We start from the raw sequence: 25,820 nt of genomic DNA on the forward strand, positions 1-25,820 counted from the left end.
AAGATCCCCTGGAGAAAGGAAGGACTACCCACTCTAATATTTTTCCCTGGAGAACCTCATAGATGAAGGAACCTGGTGGGGTATAGTCCATGGGGTCACAAAAAGTTGGACATGACTAAGCACATCTGCCTTTGGGGTACAGATGAGTACCCCAATGAATGAGTAGGCAGGGTTCTGACCCCTCACTTATTTTAACCAGAACAGTTCTAAAGCAGGAGGTCTTTAGTCCCATCTTTCACCTCAGGGGTCACCTGTTTGCAGCCTTGAGGTATTATTTTTCTGCAAGTTGTTAACCTACCCTAGGAAAAAGAGCTGATCTTCTGAAGAACTGCCACTTCCTTGATCCATGACTCTCATCTCACACAAGTGAAACATGCGGCTAACGTCTACAGGCTATTTGAGATACATATGTGGTTGCTTCCTAGGTCATTCCACCGTTACTTCTGTGATATATCCACTATTTCCTTTTTTCTATTACCAACGTCCCACAAAACTTCCTTAGTTCTTCAAAACCTGCTATGTGGTGAGGAGGCAAAGAAAATGTTCACATTTCACATGGATGTCAAACTTAATGATGCAGCCTCAGGGATCAGAGCGATCGGAGTTAAGATCCCATTCTGGTATTCTCTAGCATTAGTATGACCATGGGCAAGTTAGTGAGCTCCTCTCTTTCTCAACACCCTTTATCTGCAAAACACAAACCCCTGCAGTCCTTACAATGAGCAGATGGTTTGCTTTTGGAGGGTTAAATCCCATAATGTGTGTGAAGCCCTTAGCCCAGTGCCTGGCACCTGGTAAAGAGTTCATGGAATGGAAGTTATTACTGTCACTATACGCGGAGATATAAATGCTAAAATGTCTTCCTAAGAAAGCTGATTCTAAATTATAACTGAACACTTCTACTGCTTTCTCTGATCGTCTCGCTCTTCCTGATCCTTGAGGTAGTCTGTAGAGAAACCTGCTATACATTGTGTAGGGGTTGAGTGGCTTCTTGGCAATATGCTTTGCAGTGACAAATATTGATGTATTAATAATATGGGCTGTAACCACAGGTAGAAAATAGGACAAAAAGAGAATGGAATGACTACAGTGATCACCTTTCCTAGACAGAGACCTCAGAATATTGACCATTGTAACTTTCCTTGTCAAGTTACAGTTTGACAGAATCTTGATAAATAATCAAATTCCCTCCTTCATTTCATAAGTGGGAAACTGAGGTCCCCATGTGAAAGACAGAACCAGGACTAAATTCTATACAATAGTCTATATTTGATTATGAAACTTTTCAAAAATCACAAATGTAGAAAGACTAGAATCACAAACGTTTATATGCTCATGACCTATCTTCAATAATTATCAACCCATTGCCTCTGTTGAAAAACCAGATTTGCATCTGAGTCTGGGTTGGGAAGATCCCCTGGACAAAGAAATGGAAACCCACTCCAATATTCTTGCCTGGGAAATCCCATGGACAGAGGAGCCTGGTGGGCTACAGTCCATGGGCTCACAAAGATTTGGAACAACTTAATGACTAAACATCAACAAGACCTTGTTTTCATTGGAATCCTAACTCTATAATTAGAGTCACTAAAATCCCCCTGCAATGCAGGAGATGCAGGTTCAACACCTGGATTGGGAAGATCCCCTGGAGGAGTAAGTGGGAACCCACTTCAGTGTTCTTGCCTGGAAATCCCATGGACAGAGGAGCCCGGTGGGCTACAGTCCATGGGGTCACAATGAGTCGGACACGACTGAAGCGACTTAGCATGCACACGCAAGCTGGTATGATTTATCCTCCTTCACAGAGCTCTTCAGCAACAGTATCTTACCGAGCAACTCCCGGGCAAAGGACCAGAAAGAGGACATGGCCTGACAAACAAAGGCAGGCTGTCAATAAATGTCTAAACTGTAGGAAATCTGCCCAAGTTATTTTTAAAACAGCCTGGAAAGCACAGACTTATTGTGAAAGGCACTGTTCCTTTAAATTACTCACTGATCCCACCCAGATCTTGCACCCTGGCCAAATGCCTAGCCACTCTTGCTTTAATTTAGTCTAAAAAACATGAGTAGAGAATTACAAAAGATCTAAAGGGAAAGACAATTTTTATTTCCCACAGAACAGAACAATATCAAATAGTCAGCTCCATCCTCAGCAATGGTCCTTGCTGTTGGCACTTGCTTAACCAGTCTTTAATTCCTGTTTGATAAACTTTATAAGGTAAGACATGACTGTTTTGTTTTAATCACTCGAAACTAGTTCAGACATCTAGGAACTGTGGAAGACTAAACGGTTTACGTATTTATTATGTGAAGAAAACTTATCAGATTTTTTTATCCTTGGTTATTACTTTAATTATATTATCAGGGAAATAATAAGTGTTAAAATGTAGAAATGTTAATTTTAAAGCTATTTTAAAATTTATTTTTAATTTATAGCCTACTATGTAGCATTGTTATACTGTTAATATCTTTTGGGACATCTTTTTCTTAATTTGGACACATTTTTATAACTCAGTAGTCACTGCAGAATTCTTTATAATATGGTAAGTTTAGCGATTTGGATAAAGTATCCGATCACTTTATCTTCATGGCAAAACAAATGAGATGCAAACATTGTGAATAAAATTAGTAAACTTTGCTGAAAAATAATGTTATTTCCAAAAAGTCATAAAATATAAGTTCTGTTGGATTTATTGATCCTGATATTTACCCCAGATAAATTCCACACAAAAAAGCCAAAACTATGGCATTGATTAAAGGTAACAATTGTTTCTGCATTTATGAAATGCAAACTGTAGTAAGCACAGAGGTTTATATTTCCTTTATTTAACTAATGACTCTTTTCCCCTGAAACCTATTTTGTTTGTATATATCATCTAAATGAGAGAAAGGTGGGAAGTATTAAAAACCGAGGCAAAATAAAGCATGACAAAAAAGATCCAAAATGAGTGGGCTCTTAAGATATTAAACTAATAAGAGATTTCAGGATGATAGTAGAACTGAAAAACTAGAGAAAGTGTAAGGGTGTCCTCTGGCTAATATCGGAAAGCAACAGCATGACTTTGGTTTCAGAGAACTAGATAAAAAATGTCAGAACAAATAGTAGTTAAGTATGAGATATTGTGATTATTGCTAATGAATCAGTTGTGTTAGGGAACATTATATATATATAAGTCTTCAGTTATGAATTCATAATTACACGTCAACAAACTGAGCAAGTGCCTAGTTTAGGGGAAAGATATCTATTTAAAGCCAGCATTTCCGAAGCCCAAAATGAGGCCTGCAAATAAGAGAAATAGTAGTTTTCATCTCAGGATCCTTCATGGGAATCCCCTTCTTTAGGTTTTTGAAGAGTTGTCTTGATCTACAAGCTACAAGCTTGTAAAATCTCTTGTTCTCAATGAAATTAAATTTTCAGTCTCTTATTTCCAGAACTTCTGAGAACTTCTTTAAGTACAAGGGTCAACAAAAGAAAGAAGTCATATGTGATACCAGGGACATGATGTTATACATCTTCCCCCTCTGAAAATGTAACAGCGGCTGCGTTTTGCTACACAGCTTTGAATGTGAAAATGTGAAAGTGTTAGTCACTCAGTCATGTCTGACCTTTTGGGATCCCATGGACTGGAGCTCACCAGGCTCCTCTGTCTGTGGGATTCTCCAGGCAAGAATGCAGGAGTGGGTAGCCATTCTTTTCTCCAGGCGATCTTCCTGATGCAAGGATTGAACCCAGGTCTTCTGCATTGCAGGCAGATTCTTTACCATCTGAGCTACCAGGGAAGTCCCTTTTAATACCTGCTGCTGTTGCTGCTAAGTCGCTTCAGTCATGTCCGACTCTGTGCGACCCCATTGACGGCAGCCCACGGGCCCCCTGTCCCTGGGATTCTCTAGGCAAGAACACTGGAGTGGGTTGCCATTTCCTTCTCCAGTGCATAAAAGTGAAAAGTGAAAGTGAAGTAGCTGAGTCGTGTCCGACTCCTAGCGACCCCATGGACTGCAGCCTACCAGGCTCCTCCGTCCATGGGATTTTCCAGGCAAGAGTACTGGAGTGGGTTGCCATTTCCTTCTCCGTTTTAATACATATTTGTCTCCAAATCTTAGCATACCTGGTCTGAAGAGCAGTTAACATTTGGTCAATTGCATTTGAGGCAAATGCCAAGAGATATGGGGCTTCTCTGGTGGCTCAGACAGTAAAGAATCTGCCTGCAATACAAGACACATGATTTTGACCCCTGGGTTAGGAAGATCCCCTGGAGAAGGGAATGTCAACCCACTCCAGTATTCTTGCCTGGAGAATTCCATGGGCAGAGGAGCCTGGCGGGCTACAGTCCATGAGGTCACAAAGAGTTGGACATAACTGAGCGACTAAGCACACACAGCACACACACTTGGTCATATTGATAGAAAGTCGGCTTAGTAAGCTTCCTGCTAGTCGAGGCTATTTGAGGAGCAGACTATGGCATGGAGCCCTCCACCGATTCACCCCCAATCTGATAGCTTTGCTTCTCACTGGGGCTTCTCCATCTGGCATGTATGAAGAAGTCAGTCTCCCATCTCATTCCTTACTGCCTTAGCATGTATTTCCACCCCACCACCTCCCCTGCCCATTGAGAGTCTGGAAAAAATCATGCTCATGATTTCCCAGTTTACCATTCCCTGAAGGCAAGGTGCCAAAGAAGGAAAGCATGATTCTTTTTCCAGAACTTCTAAAGTCTATACACTTCAAGCTGGCAAACATTTCCAAACCATGCAAAACATGGGGTTCAAAATAAGCCTTCTTACTTCCATTCTCAGGTATACTGAGCTAGCCACACATGAGTCTTCTTTTGCCAGGGAAGTCTGTGGCTTTTAAAGGCATTTGGTACATAGCTGGGCTTACTGAGTGCTGAAAATTGCTGAAGATTTAAATACAAGATTATATTTTAATCTACCCAGGAAAATAGTTTCACAGGGCCTTTCAGAGGGGATCGCTTCCTGATTTCAAGTCCTATATCTGTCCAGTAGTTGTTCCAGCTAACACTTAGCAAATCTGTTTCTTTTTTTTTTTTACTCTTATACTCTTTTGACTGACTGGATATGCAGCTGTAGGACAGCTTGAAACTCCAGTGGAGATGAAGTTAACAAAGTAAATGTAGAAAATGGGGTTCTGTGGAAACAGAAGGGCAATTCAATTTTTGACGACCTCTGAACTCACTGAAATTGTGCATGTAATATTAAGACTGAAATCGTGGTGGCTCTCTACAACCCTGTAAAAATATTGGCATGGTCAGAAGTTAGTTATAATGAAAACGGATAAAACAACCTTGTAGCAATCTGATACTACCTTGGAGAATGTGGATATGTCAAACAGACCCTGTGATTGAAACACAGCCATCATATAGAGTGGGACTGAAATGTTCTGAAATAGCTCTACCCTCTCCTGCTCCCCACAATATAATGGGAAATTCAGACTACTTGGATGTAATTCTTTGAATATACAAAAACATTCATTAATAGATATTTGGTTGTGTCACCATGATTTATTTAGATTAGAAACTTTAAAAATCTCCATATGGATAATTCTCCATAAATATGAATGAAAAACCCTTTTCTCTTTCCACATACCAGCTTCAAATTTTACGGGCTTGAAATTAAAAATAGCAAACTCTATATCTTATTAAAGTACTTATAACTGATTTTTTAAATTAAAGGTGCTACACGGCAGATGATTTTTCACCATCCATCATAATGTGGAACAGACGTTTTGTCCTGTATCTCCTGCTTTTGCCAGCTTTTATGAGTCAAGCAATATATGGACAAAGAAAGAAAGGCTCAAAGACCAATTTACTTGCAAGGAAAAATCTCCAGGGTAAAAAAATGTTTTATCTTTGTTAGTTTTAGTTTCTTAAAACCCTAATATGAATTTTTCCAAATAGCACTTGGTATAAATAGCAAACTACATATTTATGTATATATGTGATACTCTATTTTGATATGATCATAAGGCATGTTACATACTTACAGAGCATACTTAAATGGGCACAACAGAGAATGCCACTCGCATAGATAAAGAAACTGAGGCCCAGAAGGTGAAGTGGCATGCTTGAGGCTGCAGGCAAATTAAGTAGCAAGTCACAGAGCTAGGATTCAACCTTCAGTTCTCACTATTAGGTTTTTTTGTCCCTCAGCACGGCTGCAAAACGATCCATCCAGTCATTTTCTCCCTTGATTTAAAAAATGTTAAAAAAAAAAAATTTGTACCCAAACAAGATGGGGCCTCACCAATATGTCCCATAATCTGAGAATGAGGCAGAGTATTATTTACTTCTAGACAACTTTGTCTAGTGTTTGTTGAATTTTTAAACTACAATGTTCTTTCTTTTCCTCTCACTTTAAGTAAGTTTTTCCTTGGGAAGATGCTCAGAATATATGGTATTTTGTTTGCTTTTGAGTTGCATGATTTTAGAAGAGGAAAAGAATTTGAAGACTTGGAAAGAGATTTAGTTATTCACAATGTCAGCCCGATCTCCAAGGTGCCTCTCTTTTTTACTTCCTTCTCCTCTTGGAGATCAGCTATTCAGGCCACACGCCTCAGGGCTTTCCTTACGCAAAGTTGTTTTACAAGTGGGGACAAGGATGCTGCCTAACCAATTTGCTCTATTTCAGACTCCACGTGCTTCATAGATCTTGTCTTCATCGTGGACAGCTCTGAAAGTTCCAAAATTTTTCTGTTTGACAAACAAAAAGATTTTGTGGGTAGCTTGAGTGACAAGATATTTCAGTTGACCCCAGTTGGCTCCTTGAAATATGACATCAAACTGGCAGCCCTTCAGTTTAGCAGCTCTGTCCAAATTGATCCACCTTTTTCCTCCTGGAAGGATCTACAGACTTTTAAACAGAGGGTCAAGTCTATGAATTTCATTGGGCAAGGTACTTTCTCTTACTACGCCATTGCCAATGCCACAAGGCTACTTAAGAGAGAAGGGCGTAAGGATAGCGTGAAAGTGGCCGTGCTGATGACTGATGGCATTGACCATCCAAAGAATCCAGATGTTCAAAGCATTTCTGAAGACGCTAGAACTGCAGGAATATTATTTATCACCATTGGACTTTCTGCTGTAGTCAATGAAACCAAACTGCGTTTGATATCTGGGGATTTACCCAGTGTACCCATTCTCCTGTTGAATGATTCAACCCTTGTCGACAAAATTCAGGATCGCCTGGTAAGTACCTAACGTGTTGATTTTATGTACATTTCTTATTATAATGCTGATAATTTGTTCACAAATTCTGAAAGGGTAATAGGTCAAAAAGATGAAAGGGGAAAAAAAAAATCTACCTTTGAAATGGAAAGAAGAATCTTGCTGATGTGTCTCTACATTCTTGACAGTTTGCAGCACATAAACCGGGGAGGTACCAGGCTAATTCTCTGTAATTGCATTCCTAACTTTACTATCAGCCAATGCTGAAGATTTTGGAAGGATTCATCTCCGATCATCCATCTGGGACTCCTGTTTGTGCATCGTGGGCTCAGTGAACACTGCTGACTTGTATTCGACTTGTGGTCAAATTGCAATCTGCCATATTTGTCTTAAGTTCTTTTTTTCCCGTTCCACTTGTGCAGAAATATTTTTTGACCCTTTGTCTCACCATTTGCCATAGTATGCTCAAGTGAAGGTCACAGACTTCCATTTTGAAAATTGATCTCCTTGCTTCTTAGGTGTTAACAAGGTCATCTAATTTTAAGTCACGATTGGCGGTATCACTGCTTTTCTTTATTGGTTGTAAGAACCCTTCCTCGCTGCTAGGGAGAACACAAGGCAAAGCAATCAAAACAAAATTCCTCTTCACCACATTCCTCAAGGAGGAACTCCTGGAGATAAGGCCGTTGATTTGTTAAGTGTCAAAAATTAATTTGCTTAAAAATACTGATTAAAAAAAAAATTCTTGACAAGAGGGCTAGGCTGATGTGTCCTTTAGGTCCTGAGTACTTCATATGGCTCTCTTCTGTCGATTGAAAAAACCTCAGGCCCTCTTTCAGAGATAGTCTTGCTCCTTTTGTCCCTTATCTCAATTCTTTTTCCCAACATTGCTTTGATTTTGTTACTCTCAGGTGCTTTTAGCATGAGACGCTGAGTTTTTCTTACCTAAATCATAGTGATTATGTCTTGAGTGCTGTATATTAGGCATTCTCTGAGGGCTTTATATATTTTATTTTATTCAATGTTTACAACAATCTTATGATGTAGGTACTCTTATTATATCCATTTTATAGTTGAAAATTTAAGGCCAGGCAAAGACCCCAGAGTCTGCATGCTTGACCCTGTAAAGTTACACTGGGAGAGAAGAGAATAAATTTTTTTAAGGTTTTCTCAAGCAAAAATTCCTTGAAACAGTTAAGAAACATCCCTCCTCAAAAATCTACTGCTGCTTTTAGCCTTTTGAAACGTGGGCATTAAGGGAAGACGAGGGGGCAGTTCTGCCTAGACCTCGGATGATAGGCTCAGACCCAGGTACCTGGGGTGAATGCTTATGTGAGCATCTCTTCTGCAGGAAAGGGAACATGCAGGGAGGTCAGGCTAACTGCCGAGCCCTGCCTGTGCCTAATTTGAGTCCTCACCACTGAATGAGACAGAAGTTTCCAGCATGTGCAGGAAAGAACCCTGGGGTTGTGATAATGAGTCACCTGCTGCTGCCTGGAGAAGACACAGGACAGGCAGCTCCTTGTTTGGCCAGATGTGTCAGCTCAGGAGGTTCATACTCCCTCCAGATACACCCTAGCTAAGAATTCCTGCCCAACTGAGAGTGCAGGCTCTTGGCAGTACATCCAAAACAAAACTGTTTCTGGGGAAACCGAAAAATGACCAAGCATCCTAATGACTCTGCTCTTCCGTAGCATCCTCTGGTTTCAGCTTGTTTGTTCAGATGGAAGCTCTGTGAACAAGCCATTTCTTAGAAGGAGGTGCCGCTTTCCAAACAAACTGCAGGATCCAAACAGCTTATCGGGGTTTTCCAAGAGATATATACTAAGTATCAATGTTTCAAATGGCCACTGTCTAGGAAGCAAAACTGGACTTTCGCTCAGACTATTTGAAAAAGTCCTTATCTAATCTGTGTCTATTACATCTGTAGTTCAATTTTTTAAACTTTTTATTTTGAAATAATCATGAAGTTGACTTTAAAAAATAAGTTAACTTATGTATTAAGTACAAAACTTCATCTACTTTAAGCGCAAAATTCCGTGAGTTTTTCTAGATGTATTCACCCATGAAACCACCAACACAAATACGATATGGAACATTTCCATCATCTCTAAAAGTTTCCTTGTGCCTCTTCACAACACATGCATCCCTTGTGCCTGAGATACTACTGACCTGACTCGTCAACCTAAATCAGTGTACATCTAGAATTTTATATAAACGAACTCGCGTCATGTGTCAGGTTCATACTCCCAGTGTAATGATTCTGAAATTCATCTGGGTGGTTTTTTGTATTGTCAGTTTATGCTTTTCATTGCAGAGTAGACTTTAGTTGAATTTATGGACAGAAGTGTACACAGTGAATAGATTTTGCAGGAGCCCAGACAAATCAAGGAATCATTGCATGTTCCTTGGCACTCTATCAGGGAGTACCATGTTAGAACCTCTGAAAACAATTTTTAGTTCTAAATTACCCAAGAGAGACCTGATGATTCCAAAAAGAAAATATTCATGTTTCTGTTTTATTATGATTTACAGAACAGTACTGAACCCTGAAGAAACACATTCAAAACAACCTTCTGGATATATTACTTGGTCCTTTAAAAGAGCATGAGAGAGTATGTGGATATTAAAAAAAATTCTTTATTACCTTTGACATTAAACTTTTTAAAAGTCTTTATGGGAATAACAATTGTAACAAATTGGTCTCTTTATTTGTAGAGTACTAAAAAAAGCATTAGAAAAGTTATGACCAACCTATATAGCATATTGAAAAGCAGAGACATTACTTTGCCAACAAAGGTCCGTCTAGTCAAGGCTAAGGTTTTTCCAGTGGTCATGTATGGATGTGAGAGTTGGACTATAAAGAAAGGTGAGCCCCGAAGAATTGATGCTTTTGAACTGTGGTGTTGGAGAAGACTCTTGAGAGTCCCTTGGACTGCAAGGAGATCCAACCAGTCCATTCTGAAGGAGATCAGCCCTGGGATTTCTTTGGAAGGAATGATGCTAAAGCTGAAACTCCAGTACTTTGGCCACCTCATGCGAAGAGTTGACTCATTGGAAAAGACTCTGATGCTGGGAGGGATTGGGGGCAGGAGGAGAAGGGGACGACAGAGGATGAGATGGTTGGAAGGCATCACCGACTCGATGGGCGTGAGTCTGAGTGAACTCTGAGAGTTGGTGATGGACAGGGAGGCCTGGCGTGCTGCGATTCATGGTGTCGCAAAGAGTCGGACACGACTGAGTGACTGAACTAAACTGAACTGAAGAAAAACATTAATTTAGTGCATCTTCTCCCTCACAGAGCAAGAAGGGATCAACTTCATCATTTCTGTATCATCTTTAGAATCCTAGGCTTCATTGATTATTAGGATGGTCCACTTCCCAGTTTTTCAAGGCCTCCTCTGTTTAGAGCCTTATTTCTTCCTCTGAGATTTGATAATGGCTCTTCTTCTATATCAAGTTGCAAACATTATTTTTGTCATGGGATTTGTAACCCTTGCCTACTAAGCTCCTTATTCTCACCCCCATTGCCGTCATGCTAGTAACTTTGGCACCTTCCTCACATTTTCTCTGTTCCCTTCTCAGAGCATTGACCTCATGGTCACTCACAAAATTGGCAATTCCAGCCTAGATTTCTTTTTTCCCCACATATCTACCATCATAAAACTCTGACTCTGTTAATAAAATGCCCCTTCCTTTTGCTCTGATGAGGTCCTTTCTCTATTTATACTTTTTCATTTAAATCACAGTATCCACCTAGACTTTCACTGAACATGCCCTTCGCTCTGGCTTTGACCACGGTCTCCCAACTGTTCTCCACATGGCCTGTCTCTCTGCTTAAGCAAAATGCCTTACAACTCTCCAGGCCTCCAGCTCTGTCCACTTTTTAAAAATGTCCCTCCTCGGTGCTATCTTTGTCTGATTGCCCACATTGGTCTTTATGCCTTTTTTCCTTATCAACTTTGACATGTAGAACAACATTCCACTAATGAGTTGGTCCTTTGCATTCCTTTATTCAAAATCATCCAGAAGGCCAACCATTCCCAAACAACCATCCTATTCCTCCTTCTCTGCCCTCCAAGTCTGGGCTCTCCTTCCCACGCAGCTTGCTGTGCGGTATTCTCTATCACTGGGGTTTATGGACTCCAAGTGTCCTTAGGGAATGCAGCTTTGTTCTTGTTTGAAACAGTCTTATCTATTGTGCGGTTTGGGTCCATTTTTGTTTCCACGGAAATATAAATTCAAGCAAACACAAAAGCCAGAGTTCCAAAAATAATTAGTTGCATTGTTATCGCTTTTAAGCCTTGTGGCACATACATTTAAAGGGTAATGTGGCAAAGCAGAAATTGAATTTTCAAAGGAAAAGCGAAAAAAGTGTAAAATTACACATCTGCCACACTAGCAGCTAAATTCATGAGTTTAAAATTGATAAGGACATTGCTTAGTATAAAAAGGTGATAAAGGGACACAACTTTGAATTTTTCTTTATTTCAGTAGCTATTTTCAAATATTACAGTCTGACTTGAATTATTAGTTGCTTTACTGCCTCTCTTTCAGATTTCTTTTCCTTCTTTCCCTCTCAGACGACACCAAGTTTCTGATGTATATTTTAAATATTTTCACAATTTGGATCATGTTCTAAGCATTCATCTTCAACTTTCTTTTTCATTCAACTTTTTAGGAAATTTCTCTGTTAAATTATATAAATTCAATACATTGATTTTAACTACTGAGTGGTATTTTGCTTATTGATCCAGTATGTTATTGATGGATATTTTATTTCCAATTTTTCACTATTAAAAAACAATGAATGCTGAACTACACAAGAATTTCTCTAGGGTGTGTCTGGAAAGTATGTCAGGATCACAGGTGGAAGCCAGGACTTGTCCTGGGCAGCCTAGAGATAAAGCATGTAAATTTCAACTTTCTGTGCACAGCCAAATATTCTGGAGAGGGTAATGCTGTTTTACACTAAAATTGTCACTTTAGCTGAGTTTCCATTGTCCAAATGATCTCAGTTCAGTTCAGTTCAGTTCAGTTGCTCAGTCGTGTCCGACTCTTTGCAACCCCATGAATTGCAGCACGCCAGGCCTCTCTGTCCAACACCAACTCCTGGAGTTCACCCAAACTCCTTTCCATTGAGTTGGTGATGCCATCCAGCCATCTCATCCTCTGTCGTCCCCTTCTCCTCCTGCCCCCAATCCCTCCCAGCATCAGAGTCTTTTCCAATGAGTCAACTCTTTGCATGAGGTGGCCAAAGTATTAGAGTTTGAGCTTTAGCATCAGTCTTTCCAAAGAACACCCAGGAGTGATCTCCTTTAGAATGGATTGCTTGGATCTCCACATGACCTACTAGTTCTTAAAGACACAGGTATCTCATCTGCTTTCAGCCTGGGTTTACTTTGCCTAGTAATTTAAAATCACTGGGGTAGGGCAAGAGAAAGAGAGCATAGTTGAGATGCTGATTTTGGTAGATAGGGTCTGTGGCCAGAGTTGGACCGCTCCCAAGACCACGGGGTCAAGCGTCTTTGTTTTATAGATGTGGAAAAGGAGCTGGAGGGATGATATGACTTGCCCACAGTCAGGTGGCTAGATAATGGTGGAAACAGGATGAAAATCCTAGATGACACTTAATTCCTAGTCTAAATTTTTCTCTGATTAAATCACCAGAACTACTTAAAGCAAGTTGCTATACCTTCTCTAAACAATTCATTTGTATCAAAATAAACGTAGAGTAAAAACAAAACTAAAAGGATGCAGAGTCTTCTGTACAGGTACAACTCTGACTTATCTTTAGCTTCCTCATCACATTCTTTATTTTTAACAACTTAAAACAAATACTCTAGTGCTTTTGCTTCCGTTTTCTATTTTATCATGTGTGAGCTACCCCTCAGATTCAGTCATAAGGCATTGACACATAAATTCTACCTTCAGGGAGTAATGATTCTATCTGTAAACATAGCTTGTGTCCACTGATTCAGACATGATCTTCTTTTCAGGTAATAATACCCCACTGAACTGGAGTGGAGAAGTGAGGCCTAAAGGTCTGACAAAAACCACATTGCGAATTTCTCTAAACTTATGAATTGAAAGTCATTTTAAAAATATTCTGGCTAATTCATCTCTGTGTGGTTAAGTAGGAAATAGTGCTGAGCTTGGTCAGGTAGCTCAGCCCAAGAGTGTGACCTTGGGCAAGCCACAGCACCATGTCTCAAGTTTCTTTATGACAGAATGAGCCACTGGACCGCACTGACTTCTAAGGCTCATTAATATTTCATGAAGTTATCACCCTAAAATTTATGTTCTAACGGTAAACAATAAATGCACATCTGTATAGGGATAAAATAGCTTCCCTGATAGCTCAGATGGTAAAGAATACACCTGCAATGCAGGACAACCCTGTTCGATTCCTGGGTCAGGAAGATCCTTGGAGAGGGGATAGGCTACATACTCTAGTATTCTCAGTCTTCCCTGGTGGCTTAGATGTTAAAGAATCCAATCTGCCTGCAATGTGGGAGACGTGGGTCCGATCCCTGGGTTGGGACGATCCCCTGGAGGAGGGCATGGCAACCTACTCCAGTATTCTTACCTGGAGAATCCCATGTACATAGGAGCCTGGTTGGCTACAGTCTTTGGGGGTTGTAAAGAGTTGGACACGACTGAGCAACTAAGCACAGCACAGCACATAGGGATAGAAAAATAGAGAAAATACACAATTACATATTCTGCCTAAGTCTTTGTAAACAAAAGAAAATTCTCATTATGGCTGATAGAGCTTGTAGCCAAACTATGGAGATTCTAGAGCTGATAAAAAGGAACAAGAGAGAAAACATGGGATGCAATAGGATGACGTTCCCAGAAAAAAATTATTTTTAATGAACGTTAGTATCCTTCATGTCTTCTATTAGTATATGGCTCAGAGCACTCCTTGGGTGGTTGGCGGGGGCTTTATTGCTTTTACAAGGTTAAAAAGGCTGAATTGCTATTCTTCTTGGAAATTGCATATCCCATTGGGAATAATTAAGGCTAATAAGAAGCTGGAAGCAGAATCATGAATTGAGTTAATGTTTCATTCTTTTTTCCCTCCTAGGACATCTTATTTGAAAAGAAGGTAAGCACCACATGCTTTGATTACTATGAATTACTCCAAAACGCTCACATAATCAAATCAGCATTATAATTCACATTAGAAGGTAAGGTGTGACTAAATAAAAATCCTTACTTTTTTAAAATGAGCTGCTCTATTTTGAGGCAGCCACTTGATTTCTTTTATGTTGCCATATCCACTGCAGGTTGGAAATTTTAGAAAAAGTAGGAAATATTTAAATGATTTTAGACAGTGGTTTTAGAAATCAGTGATAATGCACATGATACAGTTTTGCTTACTTTGATACTGATTCCTTCATCCTAACTGTGTCTCAATACCCATCGCTCATGAGGGTCCTCCACTCTAGTATGCCTTGAGTTGGCCAGGATGAAGTAGTGTTCCTGGCTAATGGACAGTGCTCAGAGTCACCCCTGCTGCCTGATGACTGACTAAGCTCATTCTCCTCCCTGATGGTGGCCACCAGACCAAGTGGAGAAGCAAGCTGGCCAATATTGGTTGGACAGTACTCATCACAATTGATGACCATCAGCTTGCTGAGGACTGCTGTACTGGACATATGTTTCTGGGTAGAGGGTTTAGAACATCTGAACTTAATTCGAGAAATTGCTTCTTTAACATGAGGACACTTATAATATCACATAAAATACTTAGAAGCCAACCAAAACTTGTAGAGAACCATGCTTCACTGAATCATACATTGTCAGATACATCACTATTTTCTGTGCCATTTAGAGAGATTTTAAAAAAGCTCTCTGCCAATTAAAATATAATACAGTGCCTTCTTATGAATCACAATTTTTAATTTTGTACTTAAGGCAAGAGTCCTTTTAGATGTACTTAGATATAGATTTTTAAATCCTGTATCACTTTTGTGCATACTTAAGAGAGAAAATATAAGCAAATGAAATTGGTTATTTTTGCAACTTCTTTGCATTCAAAGTCGAAATCTTCTGAATCACTTTCTGTCTCAGAGGCATTGCTGCCCTGGCTTTTGCACACAATACCGGCCCCTGTGCCACAAAAAGTATAGGTGACACAGCATTTCTTCAAGTGCTCTGGTTGTGCCTTTAGAGTTTTCTTCCATCTCATTCTGGAAGAGCGGAAGGGCATGTGCAGAAAACACCAGTTTCACCCTGGTCAAGCCTGACTCATAGAATACTTCTTTTGATTTCAAAGATGTGAAAATAAGAAAAAAGATGTATTTCAGAATTGATAAAATACAGTTTAAATCAAAATTTTTCCTATGTTGAGTAAAGCAGTATTTGATATTTGTATATTATTGAGCCTGGATGTGTTATATAGAAGAAAAACAGCAGAAATTCCAAAAGTCCACTGAAAATGTTTGTTTTCTCATTTTAACTGATGAGTAGATGTTATATATTAATACATCCATTTTTAATGGAGATCTATTTTATTTAACCATGCCAACATTTAATACTTTATTAGCTGGCTCTTCCTAGCTCAGAGTTTTCTTAGAAGAATTTTACAGGGAGAGCAAAAGCTCCATAAATTTTCAAGGTAAAGTTTCTTCAAGGGAGCGCTCCATTTCGTTATGTGTTGAATGAGATTTAATATGCTGTATTTCACCGTGTGTTAACATTGTGTTTCATTGTTGATTTAGTGTGAGCGCAAGATTTGTGAATGTGAGAAGGGGGATCCCGGCGATCCAGGGCCTCCGGTGAGTATACTTCTGCTTTGAACTTAGGGTCAGCTCAGGAAGTCCTAGCCATGATACTCTATTCTGAAAACACTGGGCTACTTTGTGCTGTTGAAAAGCAAATTGCAGCAAAAACGGAAATGTTGTGTCTTTCTTTTATTCCTAAAGGGATACATTCTGTCCTAAGAAATTAGCTTGGGATTTTACTGACCTGAACTGAGGGCAGATTTGCCTTAAAATCAGATGTTCTTCCCACAAAGGATATTTCAGCACCTCTTCTGCTGCGACAATTGGAGCTAGAATTTCTCAGTACTGAAGTGAAAATATAGGGAAAGGGTTCATATAGGTCCTCGGTGAGCTAGGCAAAGCTTCATCCTACTTCCAACTACAAACAAGTGACTGCTCCAGAACCAAGTGCAACCCCAAAAATGCCTAGTGGGGAGGAAGCCTGTGAGGGAGCTCTGGATTTAGTGAATTGTGTGAAATGGAAGACACCACGTGGCAACCAGAGATAAATGGCAGGATTTGCTAACATGGTTCAGCACTTGAAATGATAATCCCCGAAGACGTGCGTGCTTCCCTTACGTTCTGCCCTAATACCTGGCAGGTGCCATGTCTATTCTGGGAAGGTGCTGGAAACGACATCACAAGGACTGGAGATGCTAGACTCCTCTAACACATGCTTTTAGACACCTCCATGGCGCTCCTTCAGTTTTTCATTTTCTTCTGTGATTTCAAACCTTAGAGGTCAAGAGCCCAGAGGAGACGTTTCACAAAAATGCATGAATAGTGTTTTTGAACTGATGCTTGCATTTGGGGGCAAGGACGGAAATGGGCACAGTGAATTTCTTAGACTCGGACGCATTTTCTTCTGAGTCCTGGGTCCAAAACCTATACGTTTTCAAATCATTCTACCAATCAAGGCATCAGAAAGAGAGAATGTCTTAATTTTTTTCTTCAAAATACACACTAGATATATCACACGAAAATGTGGCAGTCAGTAGAATCTGATTTTGGTCAGAGCAGAGGTTTAACTTCTCCTTCCTGTGCAGTCTTAGATTATACTTGTTACACCAAGAAATGGGCAGGAAAGGTTTGCTTGGGATATTCAATTATGTTTTAGAATAAACAGAAGACTTAACGATTGCTAAGCTAATCTGACAATTTCAGTCGCTCTATTGTTGGAAGAGACTACTGTACCATGTGTTCATAGGAATAGCCATATGTGTACATGTATGCATAGTCACTCAGCCGTGTCTGACTCTTTGGAACCCTCTAGACTGTGCCCTGTCAGTGCACAGCCATAGAACTATGTCATTTAGCATTTATTGAATATTCCCAAAACCAGTTCACAGAAGAGTGAGATTTTTGGTGATTTGAGAATAGGAAAATAAAATGCCTTTCTGGAACAAAACTGAAGAACTCTCTTATCCTATCTTTTGAAACTCTCCCTTGGATATCAGGGAGAGAGAGACATTATTTTTTTTTTTAGCAACTCTAGAGAATCTGCCTGTTCGAGACTGTCATCTTCCTGGTGTGTAGTATGGGAAAGCAGAGTTGAATCTCTGCTTGGTAGGCAAAGTTTTGTTTTTATAATCCTCTCTCATTTTATGGGAGGAAGCTGATAAGAAATTACTGTAAGGTGTAGGAAACTAATAGACTGTCTGTTGCATATAATCTTTTTCCCCTTTGCCTTCAGGGTACACATGGAAACCCAGGTATCAAAGGTGAGCGAGGACCAAAAGGAAACCAGGTAAATGACTAAACAGCTTTTCTTTAAACCAATGTATCTCCTTCTAGTTCTACTTAAAGAACAAAAATTGAGGAAACAAAGCATTGTACTTTATGCCAATGCCAAAAAAAATCTGATGATTCCTGTGAAGAATACAGGCTGTTTGCCTCCTGCGTTATCTGTCTGGCTTGTATAAACTTATATTTACAAATTCAGAGAAGCATATGGCCATTTCAGTCAATAAATTCAGGAAACCTAGGGAGTTGAATAAAGAGAAACTCATTCTTTTTTTTTTTAATTTTTAATTTTTTTAAATTTTATTTTATTTTTAAACTTTACAATATTGTATTAGTTTTGCCAAATATCGAAATGAATCCGCCACAGGTATACCTGTGTTCCCCATCCTGAACCCCTCCTCCCTCCCCATACCCTCCCTCTGGGTCGTCCCAGTGCACCAGCCCCAAGCATCCAGTATCGTGCATCGAACCTGGACTGGCAACTCATTTCATACATGATATTATATATGTTTCAATGCCATTCTCCCAAATCTCCCCACCCTCTCCCTCTCCCACAGAGTCCATAAGACTGATCTATACATCAGTGTCTCTTTTGCTGTCTCGTACACAGGGTTATTGTTACCATCTTTCTAAATTCCATATATATGCGTTAGTATACTCTATTGGTGTTTTTCTTTCTGGCTTACTTCACTCTGTAAAATAGGTTCCAGTTTCATCCATCTCATTAGAACTGATTCAAATGTATTCTTTTTAATGCTGAGTAATACTCCATTGTGTGTACGTACCACGGCTTTCTTATCCATTCATCTGCTGATGGGCATCTAGGTTGCTTCCATGTCCTGGCTATTATAAACAGTGCTGCAATGAACATTGGGGTACACGTGTCTCTTTCCCTTCTGGTTTCCTCAGTGTGTATGCCCAGCAGTGGGATTCTTAAATAATGGCGGTCTAAATTGAGTACTACAATGTTTCATGAATCACTAATACATATTCCAAAACACATTGCTGTTGGCACTTGAGTTTTAAGAATTAAAACTCCTTTATGAATTCCTTAATTCTTTTCTTTGTGTGCCATCCAAAAAAGAAAATCTTTGATTTAAAAAATTATATCATTGTTGGGATGGTCTTTCAAGAGAACAGAAGGAATCATAGGAGACATATTAGCAAATGTAACCAGGTCAAAATTTAAAGAAAAATTGTATTCAATGAAAAACAATAATTAAAATAAGAGGAAGACCTGTACGGAAATGTTTATGTCCAATACAATGGACATTGATGTAATTGCTACAATGCATCCGTCTGATGTCCGAAGTCACTTCAGGTGTGTCTGACTCTTTATGACCCTGTGAACTGCAGCCCACCAGGCTCCTCTGTTCATGGGATTCTCCAGGCAAGAATACTGGAGTGGGTTGTCATTTCCTTCTTTAGGGAATCTTCCTGACCCAGGAATTGAACCCATGTCTCTTAGTCTCCTGCATTGGCAGGAGGATTCTTTACCACAAGCACCATCTGGGAATCCCTGCTGTAATGCATAACGACTTTATAAAATAGGTGAGAAATGAATAATTAAATGGTCAAAAGACACGAACAGTTTTCAAGAGAGGAAATAAATCCAGGGAATAAAGAAATAGAAAAATGTCTAATTTCACTGGATAATGGATGAAATTTAAAGACTGACAATGAGGTGCCCTTTAATACTAATTATTCACATTTTAGAAACTTTGGACTCCAAGGCTCTTGGGGTGTTTTGGAGGTGGGGGTGGAGGGAAATTCACATAGTTCATATCTAGTTCATATTGTTTTTTTTCGTATTTTAAATTTTAAAAAGTTTCTTAAAGTAACTAACATAATTAAAACAATAATAACTAGCAATATGGTGATGAAAGTACTTTCTTCTTCATTGCAAGGGTAACGGCACAAATGCAAACATTTTGGGAATCAATTAGGGACTACATAAGAAGCATTCAAATGTTCAAAATTTTAATCCCAATAACTCCATTTCTGAGAATAGGTTTAGGGCGTTAATGGAACATATAATAAGGTAGATGCATGAGAGCATTTTTGCCAATTGCCTGCTTGCCAAAGAGAGGGAACATAAAGTATTCTTGGGTGGCTTTACAACACACACACACGCTCACACCCCTACACTCTCCCACTTTCTACGGATCTGAATTAATGCCATCACGTCTTCTTTTTTGTTTTGTTAAATACCTGTTGTAAGTCTTTGTGACCATTTCATTTATTTGGCTTGTAATTGTGTGCCACATAATATATTTTCCTAAGTCTTGCTGAAATCAAGCAATCACTCTTCAGGACATTTTGGAAAATATTCCAAAGCCCCTTGGAGAAAAGCCAGAGTGCCTGGCTCCAAGAGAGGGTACAATGGTCTATTTGAGAACAACGGCCGTGTTGTTAAACTAGCATGCGAATCTCGGCCCAAGCTGTGAAAACATACCTGCATTCTGTACCCTGTACGTCTGGCTTCACTTCAAAGGGCAAAGGCTATCTGAACTGCTGTTTTCTTCCCTAGACTGCATGGGGAGAATGTCAGTCAGTGGTCAAGGTCAAAGATACTTTCCCCATTGGGTTGACCTATTAATCTGGGAATTCTGAAGAGTGCATTTTATTGAGCAATCACTTGCTCTGCAGGGCGGTGGAATTTTGACTGAATTTTTTCTTGTCACAGGGTGATGCTCAAAAAGGGGAACCTGGAGAAAGAGGCCCAGGGGTATGCACATGACTGAAATGCCTTCCTAAGAAAGTAGTCCCAGGATGCGAAGATTCGGTAATGGGTCACTGTGACCCCTGCAGTGCAAGTGCAAAAATGATTTATGTCTACCTGTGCTCTGGATGGCTCAGACAGGCAATCAGACAGATTATGATCTCAGAAGCTGCAATGTGAGGAGAAAGTACTCTGTCCAAAAGGAGTGAGGATGGGACAGAGTGCTCCACCACATGACGCCCCTTGATGCTCAAGTTGAGATTTGTGAAAGGCTCCAATGAGAAAAATATTTTGCTTTGCTTCTTGTGCTTTTTATAAAAAATAAAAAGATTAATTTAAAGATCCGGGAGCCTAAGAATTACATCATCCCAACTATGGTTTTGTAAATCCAATTTTACAGGCAAAAGAAGAGATCACTCTAGTTGATTTATCATTCTTAAAATTAGATGATGTCAGAGACTGAACAACTGAGAAATAATTACTCTACATTTCTTCTTTTGCATTTTCCTGGAGAACTGCAGTGGTGTAGCAAATAGCAGAGAGGTATACAGGAACTTAAAAGGAAGCTGTATTATGTTTCTCTCTCAGCTTATCTCCTTGGATGAAAAAGCCCAGGACTCAGACCCAGAAGTGTTTTTTAAACCACTTCTCTTGGCGTTTGTAACCAATGTCATGGGAAATCTGATAGAAAGCTTGATAAGCTCAATGGAAATTCCTTCAGAAATTTGTGTTATTCATTCAGGAAAGACTTTATTTTAGGTATGTTCTATGTACAAAGCATACTGTTAGTGAAAATAAAATTAAGACAAAGTACTTATTTTCAGGAAAATCCATTATCTCAGAGGAGAGGTAAAACAGCTATAATATGAAGCAGATTGTAAACACTGTAAAAATTTCATGTGTCAAATATTATGTATAAATGGGCATTCAGAGAAGACCAGAGCTGTCAGGGTGGGTTCTATGGGACAAGCCCTCACGAGTTAAGAGGGAAGGACCAGGTCAGATCAAGACAGACCGGGAGGTGGAGGGGTAGGCATTGCAGCTGGAGAGCGCTGTGAGCAGCAACCAGGGGGAGGGCAGTGAGTGAGGAATGGCGAAATGGGGCCTCAAGAGGAGTGCTGGCAGACACAGCCTGAGGGGCCGAGTGGGTGGCCCCTGATGCCTGGAAGGCTGGGCTTTGCTGGGTGATGGACTCCCCGTGAGATTTAGATGAGGCACACGGCCCCAGAGCTGTGGTTTTAGAAGATTAATTGGGCCTGGCTCTGAAAGCAAAACTGAAGTGGGGATAAGCAGAACGTTTACTTTGAAGAGGTTTGTTGCTACAGGCTGCATGAGAAGTAACAGGGACGGTAATTAGCTAGAGCTGCTCTGGCCAATGTGAGTCTCCGGCCATGTGTGCTCAACTGGTGGTCAAGACAGGCAAGCCGGAGGGGAGGTGTGCTGGAGGAACGAACTGCACACTGAATTTTGATGACTCAGTATCAAAAAAAAGACAGAAAATATCTCACTGATAATTTTTTAATATTGATCATGTGTTAAAATGACAGAATTTTGACCTGTTAGGAGACATAAAACATATTATTAAAAAGTAATTTCACCTGTTAATTCTTACATTTTTGAAGTGGCTATGAAGGAACTGAAAATGACATGTGTGGCTCACGTTATATTGGACAGAACTGAGCTACGGTGACGACAAAACAGAAAGGAGGGGAACACTGTGAGAACCACGAAGGTGCAGAAATGCAGGGATGTGGTGACTAACTCTACCTCAGCTGTTCAGCAAGATTTACTGAGCGCTTGCTATGTGCTGGGCCCTATACTGGGTGAGGGGGGAATGGAGGTGAGCAAGGTAGAGAGATCATGCTTCATGAAGTGTTCACGAAGCAGGAGGCGATCAATAGGTGAATCAGTGAATAAGAATTCCAGTCAGTGAGAAGGTTCAGTTCAGTCACTTAGTCACGTCTGACTCTTTGTGACCACATGGACTGCAGCACACCAGGCCTCCCTGTCCATCACCAGCTCCCAGGGCGTGCTCAAACTCATGTCCATCGAGTCAGTGATGAAAATGCAAACAAGGTCACATGGGCTCCTAGGCAGAAAGAGCAGTAGGTACAGAGGCACTGAGGCGGAAGAAGCTTGGGGGGCCCAGGAAATGGCAAGAGAGCCAGAGCTTGAGGGAGAGTCGGGGGTAGGAGATGAGGCTGTGAGGTAGGCAGGGGCTGGATCACATGGGCCTTGATTTGTAACTAAGGGCCCTGGGGCCCACCTGAAGGTCCAGGGGTGGAAACTCTGCGCTTCCACTGCATGAGGCATGGGTTCGATCCCTGGCCAAGAAAAGTTCCTATGCTGTGGCCAAAAAAAACCAAAACAACATTGATTATACACATAGGTGTAATTACCAAAAGACAATAACCTCTGTATGAAACTAAGTGTCCTGGAAGCTGTTGGAGAATTTTAATTGGTTGGATTAAAAGCATGGAAGGGGCAAGTAGAGAGACAAGATGATAATAAACTTTTGATTTCTGTCTGATTTGAAACACGATGGTACCATTAATAGAAATAGGAAAGTCAGAAACAAATTTTGCAGAGACCAATGAGCACAGCGTTGACTGCCTTAAATTTGAGTATTTTAAAACTAGCAAGTAAAACCAGGGATTTCAGGGAAAAAACTAAAAAGAAAACAAACACAAAAAAAAACAAGAAAATAAAACAGGAAAAAAATTATACTATAAAAAACAATATTCCTTTATTTTTGTAAACTGTATTGGCTCCTTCCTAAATACAATCTCACCTCTCTGAATATAAAATGATGACAGGATTTTAAATATGATGGTGGGTTAGAAGGTTCCTGAGATGGGAAGTCCAAGATTCCTGAGATGGGAAGTCCAGCTTTTTTTTAGTGCTGCAGACATGAATTGTTTTTATAAAGAACACCAGTTTAACTATGGCCTTTAACTTTAAGCACTATACTAAACCTTAAACCATTTACGTGAATAAGCGTTTCCAACATGGATTAAATTGTACCATAACATTTCCTTCGTTTTACTAGTTTTACTCTTCAATTTCTCAGTGACTGCACATTTGGAGAGAAGTGTTATTTGTTTCCTAAAGTTTTCCTTTTTATCTTTTGTAAAAAAGTCCTACACAACAAAATTTTGTACTCTGACTCACACGTAACTACACTTACATCTTGTTTATTCCACTGGTTTCTCCAGCTCACTTAAAAATATGCCTTGCAATTCTATTTTTATACTTGGAAACTGTAGTTGTGTGAAAAAGACACTCGATCCAATTAAAGACTTGGTGTTGCTTAAAGCTGGTAATTTCCCAATCAGGTTAAAATTCAGTGTCGTGTTACTTAAAGGACTGTGGGCAGTGACACAACAGAGAAGGCTGTGCAGGGTTCCCAAGACTGACACACAAGAGCTGCAGAATCACCGGCCCCTCATTTAGCGCGGGATAAAATATAGTAACTTAAAGGCCACTGTCTCACCAGGGTTGACAAAGGAACCATTCATTTCCATGATGCTCTATATTCGAGACTGAATTTGAAAGGAGGACCTGAATGGATATAAATATTTACGGGTATTTTAAAGGTCGTTATCTCAGCTCGTTTCCAAAGCCAATTTCTCTAACAGTCTCCATGGAACACCCTCAGCTGTGAGAGTTCATAGTTCAAACGTCAATAGGACAATTTTGAAAGGGCTGTTACAGGTTGTCCCTGCTACAGTGAGTCTCAGTGTATAGTCTCTCCTTTAGCTCTGGCCGAAAGGGTAAGAAATTGGGTTTGAAAAAAATATGTGGAACTAAGAAGAGACTATAATAAAAGGAAACATAGGTTCTTTTCTTCCCTCTACTATATACACATTCCCTAAGAGCAAAGATAAGTGAACGAGCTTATCTTTACCTGGTCTTACTTTCCAAGACTGTACAAATGTGCTTTGTTATACTTTATAAATGAAAAATATCAGATACTTCCTCCAACTATGCCTTCTAATACCGTATTCTACTTTTCTTTTTTAATTAGGGAATCCCTGGGTACAAGGGTGAGAAGGTAAGTTGGTAGCAACAAATAGAATTTCATAAAGAAAAACAGAAACATAACTGTATTTATATATTCGTGTATGTGTGTTAGTTGCTTAGTCGTGTTGGACTCTTTGCGACCCCATGAACTGTAGCCCACCAGGCTCCTCTGTCCATGGGATTCTCCAGGCAAGAATACTGGAATGGGTTGCCATTTCCTTCTCAAGGGGATCTTCCCAACCCAGGCATTGAACCCAGGACTCCTGTATTACAGGCAGATACTTTATTGTCTGTGCTACTAGGGAAGCTCATTTCTATACTTAATAAAAGTTATTTTCCCTTATTTTTGGAAGTCTGGATTCTCAAATTCCTAATTACATTTTTAACTCTGTTAACATAAAATAATAATAGAACTTAAGATATGGGTATATGCTATAAAGAATGGAAGGTGGCCCAAGATTCCTGAGATCAGAATCCAGTCTCTCTTAGCCCTGCAAATATGAATTGTTTTCAATAGAGAATCCTGACTTTTACAGCCATGCATCACAAGTATCCAGCCCAAAAGTTTCTATGTACAAGAGGATACAGCAATACTACAATTAGGCTAGTCCCTTGGCACTTAGCTCCCTATGAAACATAGACATAAGACTGTCTACTGGGGGAAAGAGGATGGATCATCCTGCTTAAGCAGTAAAGAACTACTTATTTCATTTAGTCAATCATCTAGGTAGAGCTTGCAGGAGAAGTGAATTTGACAAAGGTTATGAGTTATTATTTTATGATTATTTGGAAATTACAAATTATGACATCAGTTCAGTTCAGTTCAATTCAGTCGCTCAGTCGTGTCCAACTTTTTGAGACCCCATGAATCGCAGCACACCAGGCCTCCCTGTCCAGAACCAACTCCCAGAGTTCACCCAAACTCTTGTCCATCGAGTCAGTGATGCCATCCAGCCATCTCATCCTCTGTCGTCCCCTTCTCCTCCAGCCCCAATCCCTCCCAGCATCAGAGTCTTTTCCAATGAGTCAACTCTTCGCATGAGGTAGCCAAAGTACTGGAGTTTCAGCTTTAGCATCATTCCTTCCAAAGAAATCCCAGGGCTGATCTCCTTCAGAATGGACTGGTTGGATCTCCTAATTATGACATCAAACTGATTCAAAAGAAATGAATGTGTTAGACTGGAGTTCAGAAATCTTTGAGAGTGTTCAGTTGTTCATTGGAGAAGGCAATGGCACCCCACTCCAGTACTCTTGCCTGGAAAATCCCAGGGATGGGGGAGCCTGATGGGCTGCCATCTATGGGATCGCACAGAGTCAGACACGACTGAAGCGACTTAGCAGCAGCAGCAGTTGTTCATTCCTAAGTTTATGCTGCTATTA

General features: G+C 40.0%; 1 protein-coding gene across 1 annotated transcript in view; it reads left to right on the plus strand.

The window, feature by feature from the left end:
* Positions 1-2,136: 2,136 nt before the first annotated feature.
* COL28A1 (collagen, type XXVIII, alpha 1) overlaps positions 2,137-25,820 on the plus strand; it is a 181,367-nt gene continuing 157,683 nt past the window's right edge. The window contains exons 1-8 of the mRNA XM_010839817.1: positions 2,137-2,218; positions 5,691-5,848; positions 6,646-7,202; positions 14,272-14,292; positions 15,911-15,967; positions 17,646-17,699; positions 20,382-20,423; positions 24,445-24,471. Coding sequence (XP_010838119.1) covers positions 5,728-5,848; positions 6,646-7,202; positions 14,272-14,292; positions 15,911-15,967; positions 17,646-17,699; positions 20,382-20,423; positions 24,445-24,471 — 879 coding nt within the window. The 5' untranslated portion in view covers positions 2,137-2,218; positions 5,691-5,727. The remainder of the gene's footprint in view (positions 2,219-5,690; positions 5,849-6,645; positions 7,203-14,271; positions 14,293-15,910; positions 15,968-17,645; positions 17,700-20,381; positions 20,424-24,444; positions 24,472-25,820) is intronic.

The sequence above is a fragment of the Bison bison genome, unplaced genomic scaffold, assembly GCF_000754665.1.
Source record: "Bison bison bison isolate TAMUID 2011002044 unplaced genomic scaffold, Bison_UMD1.0 scf7180017864134, whole genome shotgun sequence".
NCBI classification, from domain to species: Eukaryota; Metazoa; Chordata; class Mammalia; order Artiodactyla; family Bovidae; genus Bison; species Bison bison.